General features: G+C 35.2%; 1 protein-coding gene across 11 annotated transcripts in view; it reads left to right on the top strand.

The window, feature by feature from the left end:
* MAGI2 (membrane associated guanylate kinase, WW and PDZ domain containing 2) overlaps positions 1 to 23607 on the top strand; it is a 1464809-nt gene that overhangs the window by 395970 nt on the left and 1045232 nt on the right. For all 11 annotated transcript variants that reach the window (XM_027539773.1, XM_027539768.1, XM_027539771.1 and 8 more), the window contains exon 2: positions 15723 to 15839. In XM_027539773.1, coding sequence (XP_027395574.1) covers positions 15723 to 15839 — 117 coding nt within the window. The remainder of the gene's footprint in view (positions 1 to 15722; positions 15840 to 23607) is intronic.

The following is a 23607-nucleotide window of genomic DNA, read 5'->3' as shown; positions in this document are numbered from 1 at the left end:
GAAAACAAAGATCATGGCATCCAGTCCCATCACTTCATGGCAAATAGATGGGGAAACATTGGAAACAATGGCAGACTTTATTTTTGGGGGCTCCAAAATCACTACAGATGGTGACTGCATCCATGAAATTAAAAGATGCTTACTCCTTGGAAGGAAAGTTTTGACCAAACTAGACAGCATATTAAAATCAGAGATATTACTTTGCCAACAAAGGTCTGTTTAATCAATGCTATGGTTTTTCCAGTAGTCATGTATGGATGTGAGAGTTGGACTATAATAAAAGCTTTAAAAATAAAATAAAGTAAATTTTTAAAAAAATTAAAGAAAAAAAAAAAAGCTGAGCACCAAAGACTTGGTGCTTTTGAACTGTGGTGTTGGAGAAGACTCTTGAGAGTCTCTTGGACTGCAATGAGAGCCAACCAGTCCATCCTAAAGGAAATCAGTCCTGAATATTCATTGGAAGGACTGATGTTGAAGCTGAAACTCCAATACTTTGGCCACCTGATGTGAAGAGCTGACTCATTGGAAGGGACCCTGATGCTGGGAAAGATTGAAGGCGGGAGGAGAAGGAGACAACAGAGGATAAGATGGTTGGATGGCGTCACCAACTCAATGGACATGAGTTTGAGTGAACTCTGGCAATTGGTGATGGACAGGGAGGCCTGGCGTGCTGCAGTCCATGTGGTCACAAAGAACTAGACATGACTAAGTGACTGAACTGAAGTGAAGGTATAGATTCAATTTTCTTGTACATCTTACACACACACACACACACAGAAACATACCCCAGTGTTTATTCCAAAATGTTTTTAACAAAAATGATAATACATGTTATAAAAGCAAACAAAAAGCTAGAACCAAAATGATTCTTTGAATTCAGTTTACGGAAAGACTTACTTCACACAGGTCATCAAATAGTATAAAGTCTTTAGGTAATAAAACTGTGTACCTTCCTTGGATTAAATAATATTATGTTTTGAAGCACATTTACTTATAGCCCATCACCTTCTGAACATCTTCAGTGTAGATAATACACTGAGAATTTCCGTGTCCAATATTGTTTTACTGGTATAGAAACAAAGACCAGGGAAGAAACAAGAGTTCTGTCAATAGAACAGATTTAAGAACATCCTTCAATGAGATGAGGTAATCTAGACTGGGCTTCAACAATCTCTTTCCTTATAGTTTTTTGGATAAAACCATTTTTTTTAAAGAATTCATGCATTATCAGTTTACTACCATTTATTACAGTCATTCTTCATCACTGGGAGATAATTTGTCACAGTAAACAAAATGACTCTATCCAGCCATAAGCTGTTCTACCTGAGAGATTTTTTACAACTATGGAAATATTCTAAAGACTTTAGAATGTTTATTTTGGCTGGTTACCTTTAATAATAAATGACCAACCAATGAAATCCCAATATTCTTACCATATGCTTATTACTTCAAGTGTTAAATATTTTGTTTAGAAACTCTTTCATTTGATTAGTGTTCTTTGCTGCAGGCTTAATGTTAATAATAGATTCTCCAAAAGCTACAGATGGACTGTTTCTACTTCAAGATTTTTATATATTTAAAAAATTTAACACTTGATACTAAATTGATGGCTAAGAAATAAATTTAATCCTAAATTTGATGTTACACTTTCAGAATGGGTCATGTGTCCAGTATCTTATGTTGATTAAAATCAAAGGAATGATAGAGAATATCTATTTAGCAAATACTGTTAAAGCCTGAAAAATTACAAACTAAAAATAATTGCATTTGGCATCCATTTTTCCTCATAATGATTCAGTGGGTCAAAATTTTTTGTTTTTACTTAAAACTTTACTTCCAATTATCAGCTGGGGACTAAAATGATGCATTAGAATTGGTACCGTTATTTTCTGGTACATTCTTGTAACATTATAGCAGGTTGCAAAATTAACTTTCTGTACAGTTTCATATCTTGTGTTAATATCTTAAAGATAGTAAGGATTATTTTCAATTTTTAATTTATATTTGGTGGTTTTTTCATAAAAATATTGTTGAAGATTGTTTTGGATGACAAATGTGAATCAACTTTTACAACAGGAAATAAAAAATATATTCATAAATCATCATATATTTTAACTTCAAAGAAATTTTTCTTACAAAAACATGCTTTGATTATAGGATAATTTTATTATTAATAGAATAAACTAAATATGCATTTTACATCAGGAAGCCTAATTCAGTAAATATTTTTTATATAGACATCTTTAATCAAGATAAAAAACTTGACCTCAAGATGCCACCAAGTAGCAATTGTGACTGAAATATAAAGAGCTGCATAATTTATAAAAATTGCTAATTGCCCTTCATGGTCTGGATATTAATTGAGCTCTTCATATGAATAAGCCACAGAGCCTGTTAAACATCTAATGTAGAAAAATTAGGCATTTTTGAGACATAATGATATCTTATTATTATTGATTTATAGTATAGTCTCTCTAAAATTGCTTTTATTTGCATCCATTTTAATTTTTAATGAGCAACTATTTATTGAAACCTACTATGTATCAGGCTCTCTCTCTTGTGGAACTTACAGTCTAAGAAATAACTTAGAAAATAAACAATTAAGTAAATATGTCATATTTACATAATGGTAATTGTTATGTAAATAGGTGGGTTTGGAGGATAGTAAATGACAGGGATGGGGTTGTGGGTGATGTGCAAATTTAAATGGGGTAAGGAGTAATATGTGAGCAGAAATATTAACCAAGTGCAACTGGCAAAGAGAAGGTAATTCTAAACACGGTATTTAGGGCTGAGAGATTTGTTGCAGCTTCTTGATGATTTGTATCATGCTTATGAAGAACATGATAGCTATCTGTATCATTTAACTTGCTGATAAGATGATAGTTGTTTAGAAAGAATGGTAGTGATTTATTGCCTTTCTGTTTCTAAGAGCCACTTGTGAAGGTAATCACTGTTAAGTTCTGTATCATTATTTCAGGCTTTTGCAATTTTATCATGGACATGTGACTATAATATTTCCATTCAAATTATCCATCAGTGCTGCATATAAATGATCTAGGTCTTATAAATTTAAAAGCATCATCCTAAAATAGATTTTGGAAAACTCTATTCCCAAGGAGAATTCTGTTCCGATTTCCTTGATTTTTAAGAGGAATATAAAGTCAATTATTTAAGAGGGATAAGCTATGATAATATCACTCACATTAGATTCTTTCTTCTTTTACCTTCTTTTGTGTCATCCATCCAACATGTAACTGTTACAGGTGGTCAGGTTGCCACACCCCTAAAAACAAAAGAAAAGGCCTTCTTGTTCCAACAGTTTAATTTCTGCCAATGTTGCCAACAATTTCTCAATCACTCTACTAGAGATCTTTTTGATGAAAACTTATTCTTCTTGGCCAAAGCCAAATACACTTCAGTCACCAAGTCCTGTGTACTCATGCTTTGTTTCCTCAAGTATTAAGCTCAGCATTTTGCATGCTAGAGCCTGAACCTGAAACAAAGCTTTCTTTGGGTATAGTACCATGAGGAAGGAGACACACTCCTCTAGCAGGAGTGGCTTTCTTTATGGCCACTCCAAGGTGTTTTATAGGCTGCTTCATGTTTCACATGCAAAATAACCAGATGGCTCTGACGGGCTTCCCTGGTGGCTCAGATGGTAAAGAATCTGCCTGCAATGTGGGAGACCTGGGTTTCATCCCTGGGTCAGGAAGGTCCCTTGGAGAAGGGAAAGCTATCCATATCTCCTTTGGAGACATGCTTTCTTATGCGCCCAACCCTTTTTTCCCTTCTAGTTGCTTACTTATAGCATGGCAGAAAAATTGCTCAGCACAGAAATTGCTCACCATAACTCTTTATACAAAAGCAAAATGAATTTATCTCCCAATAGTCTGCTACTCTTCTACTCACTCCTAACCCATTCTTGCCCTGAGGAATCTTTAACAAAGCAGCAAGAATTCCCACCATGTTACTTAAGCTGGGAGTGTTCTATATAACTCTTCTTGTGAAAGGAGGGTTTTGAGTTTTGAAGACCTGTCAGCCTAACTTGGAACTTTAGCCATTATTCTTCTGTTCGCTGGAAGCATTGTTATACATGGCAATGTGTGACAACACAAATCCAACATACCACGAATAATATATTTTAGGTGCCTAACTGGTTTAAAACTTGAGCCAAAGACATGATTATAATATACAGCATTATTTCTATGGGATAAACCATTATGTACTCCAAAATAAACTTCTAAAACATATTCTTCATCATTTGAAGTCAGCCATATAACGGTTCAAATCATGTGCCTAGAATTGCTTTAACTTCATTAGAAATGATCAATCCTCACACAATCTATGGAGGATATATTAGTCTGTTCTTTGGAATGTCTTGTAAGGAATGTATTTTACTGAATTATAAAATGAGCTCACAAATAAAATTGTGGTTTCTTTTTAGTCAGTTTGGCTAATGTGTTTATTCATGATACTTCTTACCATGAAGACGTTCACAGTGGGCCATCTATCTTGTACCAGGTCACCCAGTAGCTTAAAGTTTGGGAGAATGGCATTGAAACATATATAATATCATATATGAAACTAGTCGCCAGCCCAGATTCGATGCACGATACTGGATGCTTGGGGCTGGTGCACTGGGATGACCCAGAGGGATGGTATGGGGAGGGATGAGGGAGGAGGGTTCAGGATGGGGAACACATGTATACCTGTGGCGGATTCATTTTGATATATGACAAAACCAATACAATATTGCAAAGTTAAAAAATAAAATAAAATTAAAAAGAAAGGGAAAAAAAAGTTGCAGCGGGTTAGAAAAAAATAAAATGACAGAACTCACCTTGATTTTAGTTCTCAAAACACAAAATAATGTCAAATATTTACAGATCTCATCCTACTAGGTGGTGGTGGTTTAGTTTCTAAGTCCTGTCCGATTCTTGAGACTCCATGGACTGTAGCCCACTAGGCTCCACTGTCCATGGGATTTCCCAGTCAAGAATACTGGAGTGGGTTGCCATTTCCTTCTCCAGGGAATCGTCCCAACCCAGGGAATCAAGCCCGTGTCTCCTGTATTGCAAACAGTTTCGTTACCATGGAGCCATCAGGGAAGCCCCTAATGCTACTAAAGCCTTGTCAGTTTTACTCTTATTATGACCTATTTATGGGCTGGATGAAGCACAAGCTGGAATCAAGATTGCTAGGAGAAATATCAATAACCTCAGATATGCAGATGACACTACCCTTATGACAGAAAGTGAAGAAGAATTAAAGAGCCTCTTGATGAAAGTGAAAGAGGAGAGTGAAAAAGTTGCCTTAAAGCTCAACATTCAGAAAACAAAGATCATGGCATCTGGTCCCATCACTTCATTGCAAATAGATGGGGAAACATTGGAAACAGTGGCTGACTTTATTTTGGGGGGCTCCAAAATCACTACAGATGGTGAATGCATCCATGAAATTAAAAGACACTTGTTACTTGGAAGAAGGAGCTGATGTTGAAGCTGAAACTCTTAATACTTTGGCCACCTAAAACGAAGAGCTGACTCATTTGAAAAGACCCTGATGCTGGGAAAGATTGAAGGCAGGAGGAGAAGGGGACAACAGAGGAGGAGATGGTTGGATGATATCACCGACTCAATGGACATGAGTTTGAGTAAACTCCGGGATTTAGTAATGGATAGGAAGGCCTGGCATGCTCCAGTCCATGGGGTTGCAGAGTCCGACACCTCTGAGCAACTGAACTAACTGATGACCTATTTAAAAATATGATTTAAATATATGACTATATTTAATTTTTAGTTAACTTGTGGATATCTTACTAATATTAAACTAATTAGGATCATAAATAGTTTTTAAAATACTATTCACATGTTCCCTTTTAGTTTTATATTATAAATGAATGTGTACCTTGTATGAGTTTATTCTGTACTTTTTAAAATTAATGTGGCTAAATTCTTAAATTGGATTTTCTAAGAATGAAACACTTGTGATATTTTATCACTGCATTAAAAAAAATTACACTTCAGTTTTAAAAGAAAGTTTAAAAGACAGTAAACTAAGATCCTAAATTTAAAAAAGTAAACTGCCTGCTAATTTATGTTTTGAACAATAGTTTCTTTTTTTGACCTTAACAATTTTATGTAGAAACTTAAGAGCTTCGGGGTTCCCTGGTGGCTCAGGTAAAGAATCTGCCTACAATGCAGAAGACCTGGGTTCATTCCCTGGGTCAGAAAGATCCCCTGCAGAAGGGAAGGGCAACTGACCAGTATTCTTGCCTGGAGAATTCAATGGACAGAAGAGCCTGGTGGCCTTCTTTGCCCATGGGGTCACAAAGAGTTGGCCACAACTGAGCAACTAATACTTCCACAGTTTATTAAACTTCAGTGGTTTCAAATCCACACATAACTATCCTAACAGATGTTTTATTAGTAATTTACAGTGGTATAACTTCTGGTTTATAAATTGAATTTAGGTCAGATTCATTTTTGGTCACGTGTCTTTTTTTTTTTCTTTATTAGTTGAATCTTGCTTTTTTAAAGAACATCTAACATTTAAGAGTTACACAAGTCTACTCTCTCAGTTCATCCCAATCTCTCCTTCCCTCACTGTGTCCCCTAGTCCATTCTCTAGGTCTGTGAAAGACAGCTGTGAAATATATACATTACTCATTTGCAAAATAAATGGCTACTGGGAAATTGCTGTATAACACAGGGAGCTCAGCCTGGTGCTCTGTGATGGTTTAGAGAGGTGGGATGGGGAGAAAGGAGGCTCAACAGGGAGGAGATATATGTATCCTTGTAGCTGATTCATATTGTTGTACACCAGAAACCAACACAACATTGTAAAGCAATTAGGCTCCAATTAAAAATAAAAATTTTTTTAAAAGAAAAAAAAATGAATTTGGCAAGTCCAGGAAATCAGTAGATAATGCCCTGTTCCTAGATGAAACTAGCTGTCTTGAGGTATTATAGAAAATTTAGATGCACCTGAGTTTGCTTTCAGGTATATCCTGTCCTTTACATTTCTTCATTGTAAAATTTTCAGTAATGCATGTACAACACCTAGCGCAATGCCAGGAAAAGAGTGAATATTCGTTTTCCCTTCCCCATGGGAACTTATAATTATAAGAACAACTTTAATATTTACTTTGAGACTGAGACTAACAATGAAAAATGAAACTCAATATCCCATCTGTACAATAGTGGGGGGAAGGAAATGATTAAAAACAAAGCCATTTTCAATAGAACTGGAGAATATTGTCAGCCGCTTATAATTCTCTTTCATTTTTTTCTGAAATACCAGTTATTCTCTCTAGTTTTGAATCTCCTAATGATCTGCAACTGTTTAATATATTTTCGTCTTTTTTATTTTTGCATTTCTTATACAAAATATGTGATACTACTGAAATTTTGAAGAAAAACCACACACAAAGATATTAAATCATGATTAAAAGATTGACTGAACTCTCTAGTATTGTGATTAAAGCATGGAAGGGTTACAATTATTCATATACCTAAATGTTTTTGACTATGAAAAATAATTAACCATGACATTGGCAATGAGTTATCAAGGGCCTTATATTTTTGCTTCTCTTTAAAATAGGCAAAAGAGAATTATTAGGGGAAGGATGATTTTACTGGCTCATAATTTATAGAAAAATGAGTATAGATCAAATGTGTTCAGTAATTGTGTACAAAACTCTAGTCACCTGAAAATGAGATAGCTTTCTAGATCATCAGAAACCAAAGCACAATTTTTCACCTAAAAAGGGGATGGAACCTGTCCCAGTAGACTGGATTAAATATGTCTGTTACTTGCTGTGTGGCTGTGGATCTTAAAAGAACCAAACAACTTTCTGTGATTTATTTATTCATTTTTGAGATGAGTCAACTGAAACTATTCCTGAAAAAGGAACATAGCAACAAAGCCTTGTACTTTCCTTTCTCCTCAACCTCCTCACCATCTAATAAATTAGCATAAAATAAACTTGCAGTCATTCATGGACAGACATATCCTGAGGCAAATGGATATATTTTTTTCCCTTTCTTCCAATTCCTTACAGACTGCTTTACTTGATTATTTTACTACTAGTTTGACAATGACAACATGTGAAATCAATTTTCTGTTGATGATCTTAGCTTCCTGGACAATTTGGATGATTTAAAAAAAATGTTAAATGGAAATTATCCATTGGGGTTATCCTTGTTCTCTTTTTTTAAAAATTGAAGTATATTTGATATTTCATATTATATGTTATAAGCATAGAGTTATCCACAACTTTTAAAGATTGTATTCCATGTATAGTTATTATAAAATATTGCCTATATTCCCTATGTTGTACAATATATCCTTGTAGTTTGTTTTATATCTAATAGTGTGTACTGCTTAACCCTACACCCCTGTATTGCCCCTCCTCATTTCCTTCTTCCCACTAGGAACCACTAGTTTGTTCTCTATATCTTTGAATCTGCTTCTTTGTTGTTATAATCATTAGTTTGATGCATTTTTTTAGATTCCACATAAAAGTGATGTTATCAGTATTTGTCTTTTTCTGCCTTAGATATTTCACTTACTATAATGATCTCTACCTTCGTTCATGTTGCTGCAAATGGCAAAATTTAATTCTTTTTTATGGCTGAATAGTGTTATATTTGGGGCTTCCCTGGTAAAGAATTTGTGTGCAATGCAGGAGACCTGGGTTGGGAAAATCCCCTGGCGGAGGGCATGGCAACCCACGCCAATATTCTTGCCTGGAGTATTCCCATGGACAGAGGAGCCTGGCGGGCTACAGTCTCTGGTGTCACAGAGTTGGACATGACTGAGCAACTAACCACAGCACAGCACACAGTATTACATTTTTTTACACACACACACCACACTACGCCACACCACACCACGTCTTCTTTATCCATTTGTGTGTTGGTGGGTACTTAGGTTGCATCCATATCTTGGCAATTATAAATAATGCTACTGTGTTTTCTATGTCTTTATTTCTAATGGACTATAACTAGTTATCTGTAATTATACTAACAAAATAATTTTGTTGATTGCCCAAAAAAACAAAATATAAGAAATATTTAGTAAATAGCTTATGAAAATATAGAAGTTGGGTCTAGCAGAAACTTTATTTGGTTCTACAAATATTGTTTTGGTAGAATGTTTGTGTCTCTTACAAAGGTCAAAATCCTAAGCTCTCATCGGGAAAGATTGGGACTTTGTGAAGTAATTAGTTCACGAAGATGGACCTCTTATGAATGAAATATGTACCCACATAAAAAAAAAAAAAAACACTAGAGACCTGGTTTCTCTCTTAGTGGTAAGAGGATACAGGGAGAAGTGGGCCATCTGCAGACCAGGAAGCATACCCTCAGCAGACTCTCAACCCACCAGTTCTTTGATCTTGGACTTCTTGGGTTCCAGAACTGTGAGAAACAGCTATTTGTTGTTTAAGTCACCCAGTCTAATTGTATTCCATTGTAGCAGTAAAAACTGACCCACCTTTTATAGACATGAATAATGGGACCCAGAAATGATTAAAGGATTTGTGCAAGACCACTCAATGGGTAAGTGTTGGAGTGGTAATTAAAACTCAGTTTCCAAATCTCTAATCTAGCATTCTGTCCACTATAGCATTTGTGATTTTATTCAGCAAACATTTCTGGGTCTCATATATTAAGAAGGCACTGCTTTAGAGACTGAAGTGAGGAGAGAGGATAAGACCTCAAATAATTAGGAAATTCCCTGTCCCAGCGAGCTTAGAGTTTAATATATAACTTAAGGCAGATCCACTAGTTACTTTATGGTGTATTAGAATGTACAAGTTGTTTAAGAAAGGGCACCAGGATATGGAAGTTCAAAAAACAAAGAAGACTTCTGGCCAAAAGATCACAAGGAATGCCAAGGCAAGGATAATTTTAAGCTGAAGAATGAATATGAATTAAACCGGTAGTATCAGAGGGAAGGCTTTCTTATCCACAATGTTTCTTTAGTAGAAAACAACAAAGGGAAAGTGGGAGAAATTGACTAGAAAAACAGAGGAAAGGGGCAATTCTGTATGTCCTGGAAGCAAAAGTGATGGGTAGACTTTTCAAGGTGCTGCTTTCAGGATGTATTCATTTGCATTCATATCCTTGTCTAACTCCACTTACAAAGACAACTTCTAGGGACTTCCCTGGTGGTGCAGTGGCTAAGACTCCATGCTTTCAGTACAGGGGACTAGGGTTCAATCTTTGGTCAGGGAGCTAGAGCCCACATGCTGCAACTGAGATTTTGCATGCTGCAACTAAATATCCCATGTACTGCAGCTAAAACCTGGTACAGCCAAATAAATAAGAATAAATAAATAAACATATTTTAAAAGACAACTTCTAGAAAAGAAACGTTAATTGGATAAGAGAGAACAGGGAAAAATTACTACAGGTCTAACCACATTATACAGAATATGAGAGATACATAACTTGAAAAGTGAAATCAGGGTGCTGTTACCGAAGAAGGTATTATAAAGATAAAGCAAAAACATTTCTGTTGTTCAGTCGCTAAGTTGTGTCTAAGTTTTTGTGACCCTGTGGACTATAGCACGCCAGGGTCCTCTGTCCTCCACTATCTCCTGGAGTTTGCTCAAACTTATGTCCACTGAGTCAGTGATACTAACTTGCCATGTCATCCTCTGCTGCTCCCTTCCTCTTTTGTCTTCAGTCTTTCCCAGCATCAGGGTCTTTTCCAATGAGTTGGATCTTCGCGTCAGTTGGTCACAGTATCAGGGCTTCAACTTCAGCATCAATCCTTCCAATGAATATTCAGGGTTGATTTCTTTTAGGATTGACTGGTTTGATCTCCTTGTAGTCCAAAGAACTCTCAAGAGTCTTCTCCAGCACAACTGTTTGAAAGCATCAATTCTTCCAAAAGTACAAACGTGCAAACAAAAATCAAATGCCCACTTCAGGATTTTATGGAGTGTAAAGGAAAAAAATGAGTTATAGAGAAGGAAATGTAAGGTCAATAGAATGTTAGAATAGGCTCATTTGGCTGAAGCACAGGATGAATAAATGACAGAATGAACCAGACTTTGACTTGCCGGTCATCTCCACCTTCTTACCTGACAGTCATCTCCACCTTCTTCTTCATACACACACAGCACTGTCCTAATCAGTGAATTACTCTCCCTAGCTTACAAAATTTTAAGGTGCATATTGATTTGACCTGACAAAAAACAGAAACTCTAAAAACAATAATAATAAAACCAAAAATTATATCTAGGGTAGATAAGATAGCAGATTATTTTTTATTTTCATTATATATAACATTTCTTAAGAATCAGTATATGGCACTCTGTTTTTTAGTTTTCTTTAAAATGTTTACTTATATACCTAAAATCAGATACTCTTAAGATACAGGCTCTATTTTAAGATACAGCTCAGACATTGCCCAATATCCATTGCTTAATCCTTCATTAATTGAAATGTCTAATAAAAAAGATGCCTTTAAAAGTGTATGTATTTTATGTACACATATGTATACAAAACTTTTCTATTCATGCAGTTTATTGATTGGGATCATGTATAATTGCAGATAACCAAAACCATAATAAAGAAATGAGTATTTACTTTTTCTCTTATAACACAATATTCTAAACTATGTAGTTAATGATATTTTAGCTGCTCAGTGAAGCTATTAAACCCCAGGCTGTTTCTAACTTTTACTACAGTGGCCTTAGCATGTTGGATTTTTCCCTTGTCCAGCTCTCTTTGTGGTTTGTGATCAGAATATCAAGTCTACCAGAGAGCGAAGAGTCCATGTAAGTCCCAAACAGGAATACCCAGTCTAGCCAAAATGAAATGGATGCAAAGGGTCTTGATATCAGATATAAGTTTTAGTTTAATGAATAAAGAAACCCCCTCCTTCTGTGTTAGGTCTCAATGGCCAGGACAGAGATGCTGGAAGTTGCAAGGGCAGCTCAGGAGGTAGGGGACTAGATCCATGGATCCATGTTCTGGGTCTGAAATCCATGTGATAGGCCTGAAACTAAACTGGTTCTAAATAAAAAAGAATCGACAAAATATTGGGTAGGCAACCAGCAGAATTTTTCATAATAAGGATAGTGGGTAAATACCAATAAAATTGCCTTATCTGAAAGATGCTATGATAAATTGTGAAGGATGATAAAGTATTAGTGAAATATGAGGCCAAGAAAGCCCTTCCAAAACAAATGTGACAATTCATTTTAGTTAATGGAAGAAAATTTATATTAATTCTCAGAAACTTCTGCAGATTTTTCCATGGAAAAAAAAGATAGAGCCAGTCCCTGAATGAATAGACAACCATTTTTGTTACTGTTTTCTTAGGTAAGTAAACTTTGAGACAACTTGTTGTTGTTCAGTTGCTCAGTTGTGTCTGACTCTTTGCGACCCTGTAGACTACAGCATACCAGGCTTCCCTGCCCTTCACTATCTCCCAGAGTTTGCTCAAACTCATATCCGTTGAGTTGGTGATGCCATCCAACCGTCTTATTCACTGTTGCCCCCTTCTCCTCCTGCCCTCAATCTTTCCCAGCATCAGTGTCTTTTCCAATGAGTTGGCTCTTCCTATCAGGTGACCAAAGTATTGAAGCTTCAGCATCAGTCCTTCCAATGAATAGTCAGGGTTTATTTCCTTTAGGATTGAGTGGTTTGATATCCTTGCTGTCCAAGGGACTCTCAAGAGTCTTCTCCAGCACCACAGTTCAAAAGCATCAATTCTTCAGCACTCACCCTTCTTTATGTTCCAACTCTCACATCTGTACATTGTTACTGGAAAAACCATAGTTTTGACTATACTGGCCTTTGTTGGGAAAGTGATGTCTCTGCTTTTGAATACGCTGCTAGGTTTGTCATAGCTTTTCTTCCAAGGAGCATGCATCTTTTAATTTCATGACTGCAATTACCATCTGCAGGGATTTTGAAGCCCAAGAAAATAAAGTCTTTCACTGTTTCCCTTGTTTCCCCGTGTATTTGCCATGAAGTAATGGGACCGGAGTCCATGATCTTAGTTTTTTGAATGTTTAGTTTTAAGCCAGCTTTTTCACCGTGGTCTTTCACCTTAATCAAGAGGTTCTTTTGTTGTGACTGCTAACGTGGTACTTTTGTAGTAGAAGAACTGGTTTAAATTGATAATGTATTTTCAGAAGCCAAGACTCATCTTGGACTACAAAATGTGAGTTTATCCATGTCATATTAGGCGAATGATTCTAGCCTACTTTAGTGGACAGACTACATCTGTTGTTCTTCAGTTAGCATTTTCCCAGGCTGCCAGAAAGGATCTCATCACTTTACATGCCCCACATATTTGGTTCAGTTCATCATTCAGTCGTGTCCAACTCTTTGCAACCCCATGGACTGCAGCAGGCCAGGCCTCCCTGTCCATCACCAACTCCCAGAGTTTACTCAACTCATGTCCATTGAGTCGGTGATGCCATCCAACCATCTCATCCTCTGTCATTCCCTTTACCTCCCACCCTCAGTCTTTCCCAGCATCAGGGTCTTTTCCAATGCCCCACACATTCCACATGCCCATATTAGACAGAAAGAAAAGAGAAGAGAAGTACAGTTGCTGAAAGACCTCTAGATTCATAACTAGGCAGAAGAGAGTTGAGAAGAGTCAAGAATGGTGATTGCTCAACAGCTGTATTGAATTAGCAAGGGTAGACATGTTCTTCTGACTATGAAAGACCAAGGAAGCAAAACAGAATTTCAGATATGTTGTTTTAATTAATTCAGCGTGATGTCAGTAAGTCCAAGACCTACAGAAATTCAGGGCATTTGGAGATATAAACAATAGATAATTGATATTGTGATGGTGGTTTCCAGTTACCTTCATTTATGATTGCTCCACGGTTTTGATTGAAAAAAATGATTTTGAATTTGGAAAATAATATATGCAAGCATTCTGGATGTAATATTTATGTGCATTTTATAAGCAATATGTTTTCCTGTCATTTGTTTTCTGCTATCATATTGGGTAGAAAAATAAATTGAGACTACTGACTAAAATATATGAGAAACACTGACGAGTAGGAATTTTGATAGTTCAGTTAAAAATACTATTTTGTATGGCATCTTGCTCAGACTGTGCCAGCAGATTAGAGGCAACTGAAACAATAAATTTGAAAACTTCAGAAATGTAGCAATATATAGTTTTCAAGTATATTTACTGTTTGTGTAAAAGGTGTTTGTGTTGCATATATGCACACTCACATAATGTTTTATGTGGTCATGGTGGTGCAAAGAGATTGTTAATGAATTGTAATTTTGAGATTCAAAGGATTTGAATAGAATGTGATTTTTGTAACTATTATGAAGGTGGTGGCTTAGTCACCAAGTCACATGCAACTCTTGCAACCCCATGAACTGTAGCCCACTAGACTCCTCTGTCCTTGGAGTTTCCCAGTGAAGAATATTGGCATGGGTTGCCATTTCCTTCTATCACAGATGTCCTGTTTCCTCTGTCTTTAATTTTTTGTCTTGGCTAAATTACCCTAATATGTTTGAAAAGATCAGGGTTTTAGAAATTCTTATTTATATTTTATAGATATTTTTATTTATAATTCATTCTTCCAAGTATTAGAAAAATAAAGCCTTCATTAGATAAATCTTCATAATTTAACATAATTATTTTTAAACATGAAAATAATCTATGATAAATTCACAGTATTGGTTTCCTTACCTAATTCCAAGCTTGTTTGATGTAAGGAAATCCAATCAGTCCATCCTAAAGGAGATCAGTCCTGGATGTTCATTGGAAGGACTGATGTTGAAGCTGAAACTTCAATACTTTGGCCACCTAACGCGAAGAGCTGACTCATTGGAAAAGACCCTAATGCTGGGAAAGATTGAGGGCAGGAGGAGAAGGGGACGACAGAGGATGAGATGGTTGGATGGCATCACGGACACAATGGACATGGGTTTGGGTGGACTCCGGGAGTTGGTGATGGACAGGGAGGCCTGGCATGCTGAGGTTCATGGGGTCACAAAGAGTCGGACACAACTGAGCGACTGGACTGAACTGATACTCAAAATTACTTCTATACTAATAATAAACTCTAAAAATACTTAAAATCTTTCAAACATTATAGTTAAAAAACATCTATTCATATTTTATACAAGAGATGCATTACTTTTATTCAATTTATAAATATAGTAAAACATTAATATTGGTCTAATTCTTCTTTTTTAACTTTTTATATCACCCTACTTATCCAAATCCAGAGTAACTAACTTTAAATAACTTAAAAATCTTTTCAAAACTTGAAGACATACTGAGTGAAACAAGCCAGTCTCAAAAGGGCAAATAACATAGATTTCTCTTGTAAAAGTTATGTAGAGTAGTCAAATGTATAAACAGAAAGACTGGGGGAAAGGGAATGTGGGAAGTTAAAAAAGTCAAAAAGTTTTTTAGCCGCGCAATGAGATATACTATGACATTTCGTATATATTCAGTTCAAGAGTGATATGTGCCTTTTGCTGTAATACAGACTTCATTCTAAATGAAAAATGAAAGAGTACATGTATAACACTGAGCACTGACTTGGTGGATAATTATTATCTTAGCAAATGTTATCTTTTTTTAGTATGGGTGATAAATGTTTCGGAATGTCAAAAGAGCAATGTGAAATAATGCAAGTTTTAAATGAGTATGTTTATGATAGAATCAAATTACATCCTTATTTTCCAATTGTATCATTCTAGGAGGAATTGTTGATAAGGATCTTCGTCACTACCTCAACTTACGATTTCAGAAGGGGTCTGTGGACCATGAACTTCAGCAAATCATTCGTGACAACCTCTACCTCCGCACGGTGCCATGTGAGTAACAGGCGGTGTTATTTTTTACTATAGTAACAGATAAATGTTCAGTTATATATTTATTGTTTAATTTAAAAGAGAAGTTAAATTTCACTGATTTTTTAAATGATAGACTTTTGGAGTAGACAATTTATTTGAGATATGGAAGTTATAAGTGCAAAAGCTTATAACTGCAGTTGTGTGATTTATGATGATGTCAGATCCAGAAGAGACTTGTGATTTTCAAGCTATAAAACCTAACTTACTTCTCAAGTTGATATTGAGAAATATTAGTTCTAGTCCATGATGTTGAAGATTTCAGTGTTTTGGGTAGAACTCCACACAGGGAGACAAAGAATGCAAATTCAATTCATTAGTTGAACAAGCTATTTTGTAGTTAGAATCTACACAGTAACTGCCAATATCATCATCAGTTTGCAGCAGAGAGGTCTTACAATTAAAAGGAAATAATGCATTGGAAAGTAAAAAATGTTCTGTAACTCTGAGAAAGTGATGACTGAGTGCTGGGCAGAAATGTCTTGTACATAGCCTACAGAAATTCACAACCATCCCTGATTATGGGGAGGTGCTACTTCAAAAGAGAGGAATTGGTAAAATGATAAACTTCACAAATCAACTTTTTAGTACCTGCTTCAGTTAATTTGATAATCTTCTGTTTACTTTAGGACAACCCAAGGACTTTTCAAGCCAGATAATAGGTTATAAATAGGTATCAAAGTCAGTTTCTTTCAAGGTAGATTCTATGACCTTTGGAAATTTTCTAGTCTCTCTGGAAACTGAGCAGTGGGTGTTGTTTATGTTCTTTCTTTGGTTTAGTTTTTGTTGTTAAGTTGCTAAGTCTTGTCTGACTCTTTGCAATCCCATGGACTGTAGCCCACCATGCTTCCCTGCCCGTGGGATTTCCCAGGCAAGAATACTGGAGTGATGAGTTGCCACTTCCTTCTCCAGGGCACAGTTTGAATCTGGGTCTACTGTGTTAGTAGGCAGATTCTTTGCCACTCAGTCACCAGGGAAGTCCTCCTTTTGTTTTAGTTTTGTTTTAAACTGTAATAAACTCAAAGATGGGGTCTCTGGAAGGTTGATATTAAAGAAAGAAAAACTTGGCTGGAATAGATGAAACAAATAAACCATATATGTAGTTTCTGGGATTGAACTACTAGAACTACATAGAAGGTATTGATTAAGGATGACTATACTGAAAAAATGAAAACACACAAAGAAGTAAAATGGATAATTCAGCATCCATTTAGCCTACACACATCTTAGGAAGGGTAGACACTTGCCATTGTTAGTACTAAATGCTCATCAAAACAAAAATGCCATGGCACCACTATCAGATATTCCTAGATGCAAATGCTTATCGATTGACGTCCTGTCAGTCCAAATGCTACTTCTGTCAGTGGGTATTAGTTAAATGAATAGATTTTTGGACTCTTGCTTTAAAACTAGGAGTAGAGAAAAGTGCATTCTTGACCTTGTAAGTTTGACATTAGAGTGATGGGCAGAGGAAGATAGATTAAAGTAAGTGACTGAACTATTTATAAGGAAATGAGTGGATGCATTTTCAAAGCTGTGATGTTGTCAGTACAGACATGTGAATTTATCTTCTGTGACACGAAATAAAGGAGATCTGAAATACAGAATAAAGAATCCAGGTACTTTATTATATTTAAAAGCTGAGGAAGATAGATAAGAGGCTAACATTCAATAATACTTATAGTCCTTGCTAAGGTGATGACATAAATAAGAACTTGTAATTAAATGTGAAGATAATAGAAGTAAGTTTTGCATTAGTTCATTAACTTCCTAAATAAGTCATCTCTCTTTCGAGTACCCAAGAAATACTATGATGGAAAAATAAATATAGGAGTAAAATAACTAGGCTTATATGAGTAAACATAAAGGGGTTTGTGATATGATTTTTATACAAGGTCATAAATTCAATTAGAAATCCTTGAATAGCTCCTATAAAGGAGATGATTAGAAACTTAATGAATCTGAATATTATGATTGAACAATTTAGATTTGTAGCCAGTACTCCTAATATCCAATAATACCATTCACTAACAATGCTCTTAACTTGGCATAAAAGTGAAAAAAAGCATCTAAGACAGATGTGATTCTGATTTATATTATCTATGTTATTTTACACTGATGAACTGGATCTGGACAATCCACCAGCTTCACTCAGTATAACTTTTAATGAAATGTTCAGATATTTACAAAGAGTATGCAGCAAAGATGTGTCAATAGTGTGAAAAATTCAGCTGTTGTTTAGGAATTTATGTGTGGATTCAATATGTCAATTGAATTTGAGTATGGAGTGACATTCATTACATATTCTTTGGGTCAAGTAATTCTCATTGGTTTTCATGTATCCAGAACCATAATAATTAGGAACATATATACTGTGGAGCTTGTCTCTGCCTTTATTCATGTATTCATTAATATGATACCTCTTGTTTAATTTACTAACAGGAATAGGTCATGGAAACAAAATTATTCACTTCAAACTATGTTTGGGTGGTTTAATTTTTTATAAGGCAAAACTCAGTAATTCTGTTTACTACCACCACATTACTCCGCCATCACCAACTATAACAGTAAGAAAGGAGCAAAGTTTTGGAGCTGTATTTCCTAGGTGCCTAGTGAGTAAGAGAGAGTTCTAGGGTCAGGGCTACAGAGACTCCATCCTCTCTATGCACACAAATGTACTTGTCCAAATCTTAGTGTGAACAGTTTAGCTTTTTTACGTCCTTCTGAAGGACATCTGGACCTGGCTACTGGCTGATTTCTGATCCAAACATAGGAGAGAGGTTGTCAATCTAACTCTCTACTGGGCCTTAATTATTGATGCATATAATGTAAAATCTCATCAGTCTGTTCTCTGCCCCATAAACAAGGGTTGACTGCATTTATCATTTTTATTTTGTATTCCCAGAACTTCATCTCTGAACATAATGTCTCAAAATATATGTTTTAAATCTGTGTCTCTAGGCATGGAAGGCAGAACTTGCGGAGATAAGACTATTCGGCATACGGTGAGCCTGAGTGCTTACTTATACTCATAGGCCCACACATACACGAGTACACACACACACACACACACACTCATGAGATCAGTTGATCATCTTCTAAATTGAATTATGTAGAAAAGATCCTTAGGAACTGACTGTATATTTTCTGTAGAATAAAAGCCAGTCATTTGATTCTTATCTATTAAAGACCTAACCTTGTACCCAAATGTACTTATATATTTAGTTGCTAACTGTACAATTTTTTTAGGATCTTTCCTGGTGGCTCAGATGGTAAAGAATCTGCCTGCAATGTGGGACACCCAGGTTCAATCCCTGGGTTGGGAAAATCCCCTGGAGAAGGGAATGGCAACCCACTCTAGTATTCTTGCCTGGAGAATCCCATGGACAGAATAGCCTGGTGGGCTACAGTGTATAGGTTGCAAAGAGTTGGACATGATTGAGCCACACACACACACACACACACTCATGAGATCAGTTCATCATTCTTTCAAATTGAATTATGTAGAAAAGATCCTTAGGAACTAACTCTATATTTTTTTGTAGAATAAAAGCCAGCCAGCCACCTGATTCATATCTATTAAAGACCTAACTTTGTACCTAAATGTACTTATGTATTTAGTTTTTATTTAATACTTAGGTATTAAGTATTTATGTATTTAGCTAACTGTACAATTTATTGGGGGATGGTAAATGTCTTAAGAGTATACTGGTATCCTAAAGTGAAACTTAAATTTTAGTTTTAAATAATGAATACTAAAAATGACACTTTCAAACAATTAGACTTCAGGCTATATAGGTTTTAGGTAATAGAACTTCATGAGAAATGAGTAAATAATGATTAAACAAAACTGTTGTGATCTGGAATGTGAAAAATGTATATAAATGTAGATAAAGAACTCTAAAGAGTTTAGAGCATCCATCAAATGGGACTTCTATTCCTTTGATAGTATAGAAAAGACAATTTCAGAAGCACTAAGCTGGCAGCACCCATTAGAGATTAGATGAAATTGTTTAATTGAGTGTTAAGTGTACCTTGTTAAGGTAGCATGCATTGCCCTTATAGACTCAAAAGTATATGAGGAAAATGAGTGGAATCGAAACAAAAAACATTGGAAAATTTTCAAATGTTTAAAGGATAAAAAATGGAGTTTATTTTAATATTCTACTGAGCATAATGATTGCATATCGTTAACGAGTCTAAGCAACCATGATTGAATTGACTATGCTTTTTAAATATGAGAAAAATAATAATTTCCATTTATTGATGAAGTTCTGTTTTTTCTGTCCTTAATAATTATTATATATGTGAATTAATTTTTGAGGAAGGTATGAGCACAGATATAAATGGTGAATACTTTTTCCCTTATATCAGGTGACATGAGGAAAGGACTTCAATAACCAATTTTAGAAGTTTCAAAATGAAATGGAGGATAGTTAAAATTAAATTTCTCTCCTACTAACATACTTTCTCATTTGTTTTATTGGGAAATATTTTAAATTTATCTGAAGTCAAAAGAAATATCAGTGTATATAAACCAGGTAAAAGACAGAAATCAATAAAACTAAACTCTAAAACTCTTCCATAAAAAGGAAATAAAATGAAAATCATAAGTTTAAGATATGAAAGAAATTACTTTTATGGAAGAGCTGATTGAAGTATAACATGCAATGATGTTTCTACATATTTAAGCATTTTAAGTTAGTATAACTAAACTATGTTAAAAAGCATTTTAAAGATTAAAATTGTAAGGCTTCTAATACATTTTTTAAAATTCTCTGTTATATTAAATTATCTTTCATGTAAAAACAAATAGAAGCAGGCTCTTAAATGTTAGGGGTCTCTTGGCCTTTAAGAAGAACATTTACCAGCACAATGAAAGGTACAGCTATGCAGAGTCAATGTCCCTTTGCCCTAATTATAGTCTCATATAAGACTGTGGTCAGAGTTAACTATTGGAGAGAAGCAGGTGACCACATATCTATTAAAAAGTCTAGAATTAGGGCAGAAATTTCATGGGGATACTTCATAGGGAAAAATTATTTTAATTCTTAAGCAAAAAATAAGTACTTTTAAAGCTTGTGGAAAATATGTGTTCTTATTCAACAAAGCAATATTTGTGTAGGCATGAATGAATATAATTACTCATAATTTGTGTCATGAAGGTATGGTTCTAAGCATATGGTAAGAAGTGAGAGTGGAATCAATCTATGGAATACCATAAAGCTAAAATCATCTTCTAACAACGAAGTGAAATTCTCTGAGTTTAAGGTGATCAAGAACATGATTAAGTACTCAGAATATCCTTAAGCAATATAGGCCTCTGTGCTGAGATGGTAAGTTGAACTGTAGGTAGACATGAGGGCATAGGACCAGAGATAGAAGGTCCAACTGTATTTTAAACCAATATATTGCAACAGCTGTATATTACACATCTGTTTCAAATTTAACTTTATTGTTTCAAATAAGAATCATCAATTTAGAATCTCTGTTCTGATGTTGTTTTTAGGATGTGACTCATGTTCTTTCACAATTATTTCAGAATCAAGTTCCAGATTTTTGTTTGAAAATGAATTTGTATTTGATTTTTTAAAATAGCCTACTTATATTTTGTGCTAAGTGTTGAGAAAAGAGTTATTAGAGAATAAATACGATTATTAGCCCTGTGGGCCAAAAGAGAAGGAAATCTGTAAATAAATGAAACTAAATTTCTTGAGAGATTTATAAACTTCCCCTGGAAATGTAGGTCAAAAGAAAAAAATTCAAAAGCTTCTGAGCAGTAGCAAACGTTCCAAAGTGTCTAGTCATTCAGATGTGTGCCTGACTGGTATATTTATTAAAAATGCGTTGTTGCTTTATAGAAAGTTATATTAGCTTTGCCCTCTCCCTCTTATCCCTGAGAATAGTAAGATCTATTTTCATGTCATATATGTGAAAATATCATGGATTTTCTTCTTTTTTTTTTTTCATTGAGCAAAATAAATGCATTTTCCTGGTCACATAGTAACATTCATTGGTTTGGTTGACAGAATACACTGTAGGAGAGAAATGGCTTCAAAATGTGCTTAAAGTGGAAAGTCAGAGGATATTAAAAGGGATGGTATTGATTTACCCATTTGACACTACAGGGCAGTAGCTTTAGAATAAAGGAACATATCTGGCACAAAAGAAAAGCAATAAACACCAGCAGTGAACAATGTTACTGATCTTCCAAACCACATATAATTCCCTTTGCCCTGACTTGATCACATCTTTTTGTGGTTATGACCTGATCTTTCTTCTTGGCTTTTTCTCTTTTGTTTTGTACTTCTCTTTTCTCTTCATAAGAGGAAGGCTTTCTATAGGAAATCTGGGTTTGTGGACCATGGCAGATAGCATGTATACTCTTAGGCTTCAGTGGTTTCAGCAGCTGCTCAAGGAAAAATTGGAGATAAGTGTGTAAAGCATTTTTCCACCTTCAAAAAAGCCAGTCAGTCATGTAAAATAGCTCACCTTCTGGGGAGCCCAGAATCTGCTCCCTGCAGACTTCAGAGTTGTAGCCCAGCTGGATATAAATCAGGTGTTCACTTCCTTGTATGCCTCTGCACTTTTTGAACAGAAAGAACTAGGACTCTTATCAGGTCAGACCTACCCAAGTTTTCAAAGTTGGCTGATGAATACTTAGGCTGTTGGATGATTATAGTAGCTGAGGGAAACTGATGACAGTGGACACTAATATTATTGCAGGACTTTAAGGTTGTAGGTTGTGGTACAGCACTCAATCTTAATTAACCGAAAGAACAATGAAAATAAAATACTAATTGTGATATCCTTATGTTTAGTACAATAGTCAGTCATTTGCACATCACTTAGAATTGTTAGAGCATGATGAGTAGAAATAGCCCTTTGCTTTACCTATTTGGCAACATAGCACTATGGAAAGAGCATTCATCTAAGAATTGAGAGCCATTGGTTCTAGACTGGGCTCTGCCACTAACAATGGAACCTTGGCATAGGCTTTACCTTTGAGATTAAGGAGAGAGAGAGAGAGAGAAGGGAAGAGAATGAATTCTAATGGTTCTTTCTGCTCTAAAATGCCATGCTTTTCTGATTCTGCTGGCTTACTTTTCTTTATCGTTATTCAAATCAGTTCATTAAATTGGCTTAAATTATTCTGAGTATATAATGCCCTCGATATTAAGCAGGTGTAAACAGCTTATGGAAAACTAAAGATATATCAAATACAACAGAGACTTCAGGGAAAAATAAAGAGCTGAGTTTAAATTAGGTGCAGTTCTGGATAAAACTAGCCATGCATGTACTTTCAGATTTTTCTTTGAATGTTAAGGATGCCATCATAACTCTGATGTTCCTTGAAATCTGCCTTCATTATTCATGAATTCTGAAATACGGTGTATTCCTAGTAAGTTGTTGGGAAAATAAACATAATGAGAAATGCAAAGCTTTTAAAATCACTTTCTTTGAAATGTCTAATGATTTGACATGTGACATAAAGGCTTTTGAAGCTTTAGGTGTGTTGTTATAAAAACATAATTGTAATCTTTATGATAATATGTTTAACATGAAATATAATGTCTTCTAATGTTAAACATTAATAAATGTCACTTATGCTGTTGAATGGCCTTTGGTGAATATCCAAATAGATCTAGCTAAAGGGAGATTAAATTAGTGCTCAGTGCAATCTTTACAGAACTATTTAAAAATGTAGGCAAGTCAGTAAGGTTTCTCACAC

This window comes from Bos indicus x Bos taurus, chromosome 4 (genome assembly GCF_003369695.1).
Source record: "Bos indicus x Bos taurus breed Angus x Brahman F1 hybrid chromosome 4, Bos_hybrid_MaternalHap_v2.0, whole genome shotgun sequence".
In the NCBI taxonomy this organism is placed as follows: domain Eukaryota; kingdom Metazoa; phylum Chordata; class Mammalia; order Artiodactyla; family Bovidae; genus Bos; species Bos indicus x Bos taurus.
This window is presented reverse-complemented; position numbering and strand designations above follow the sequence as displayed.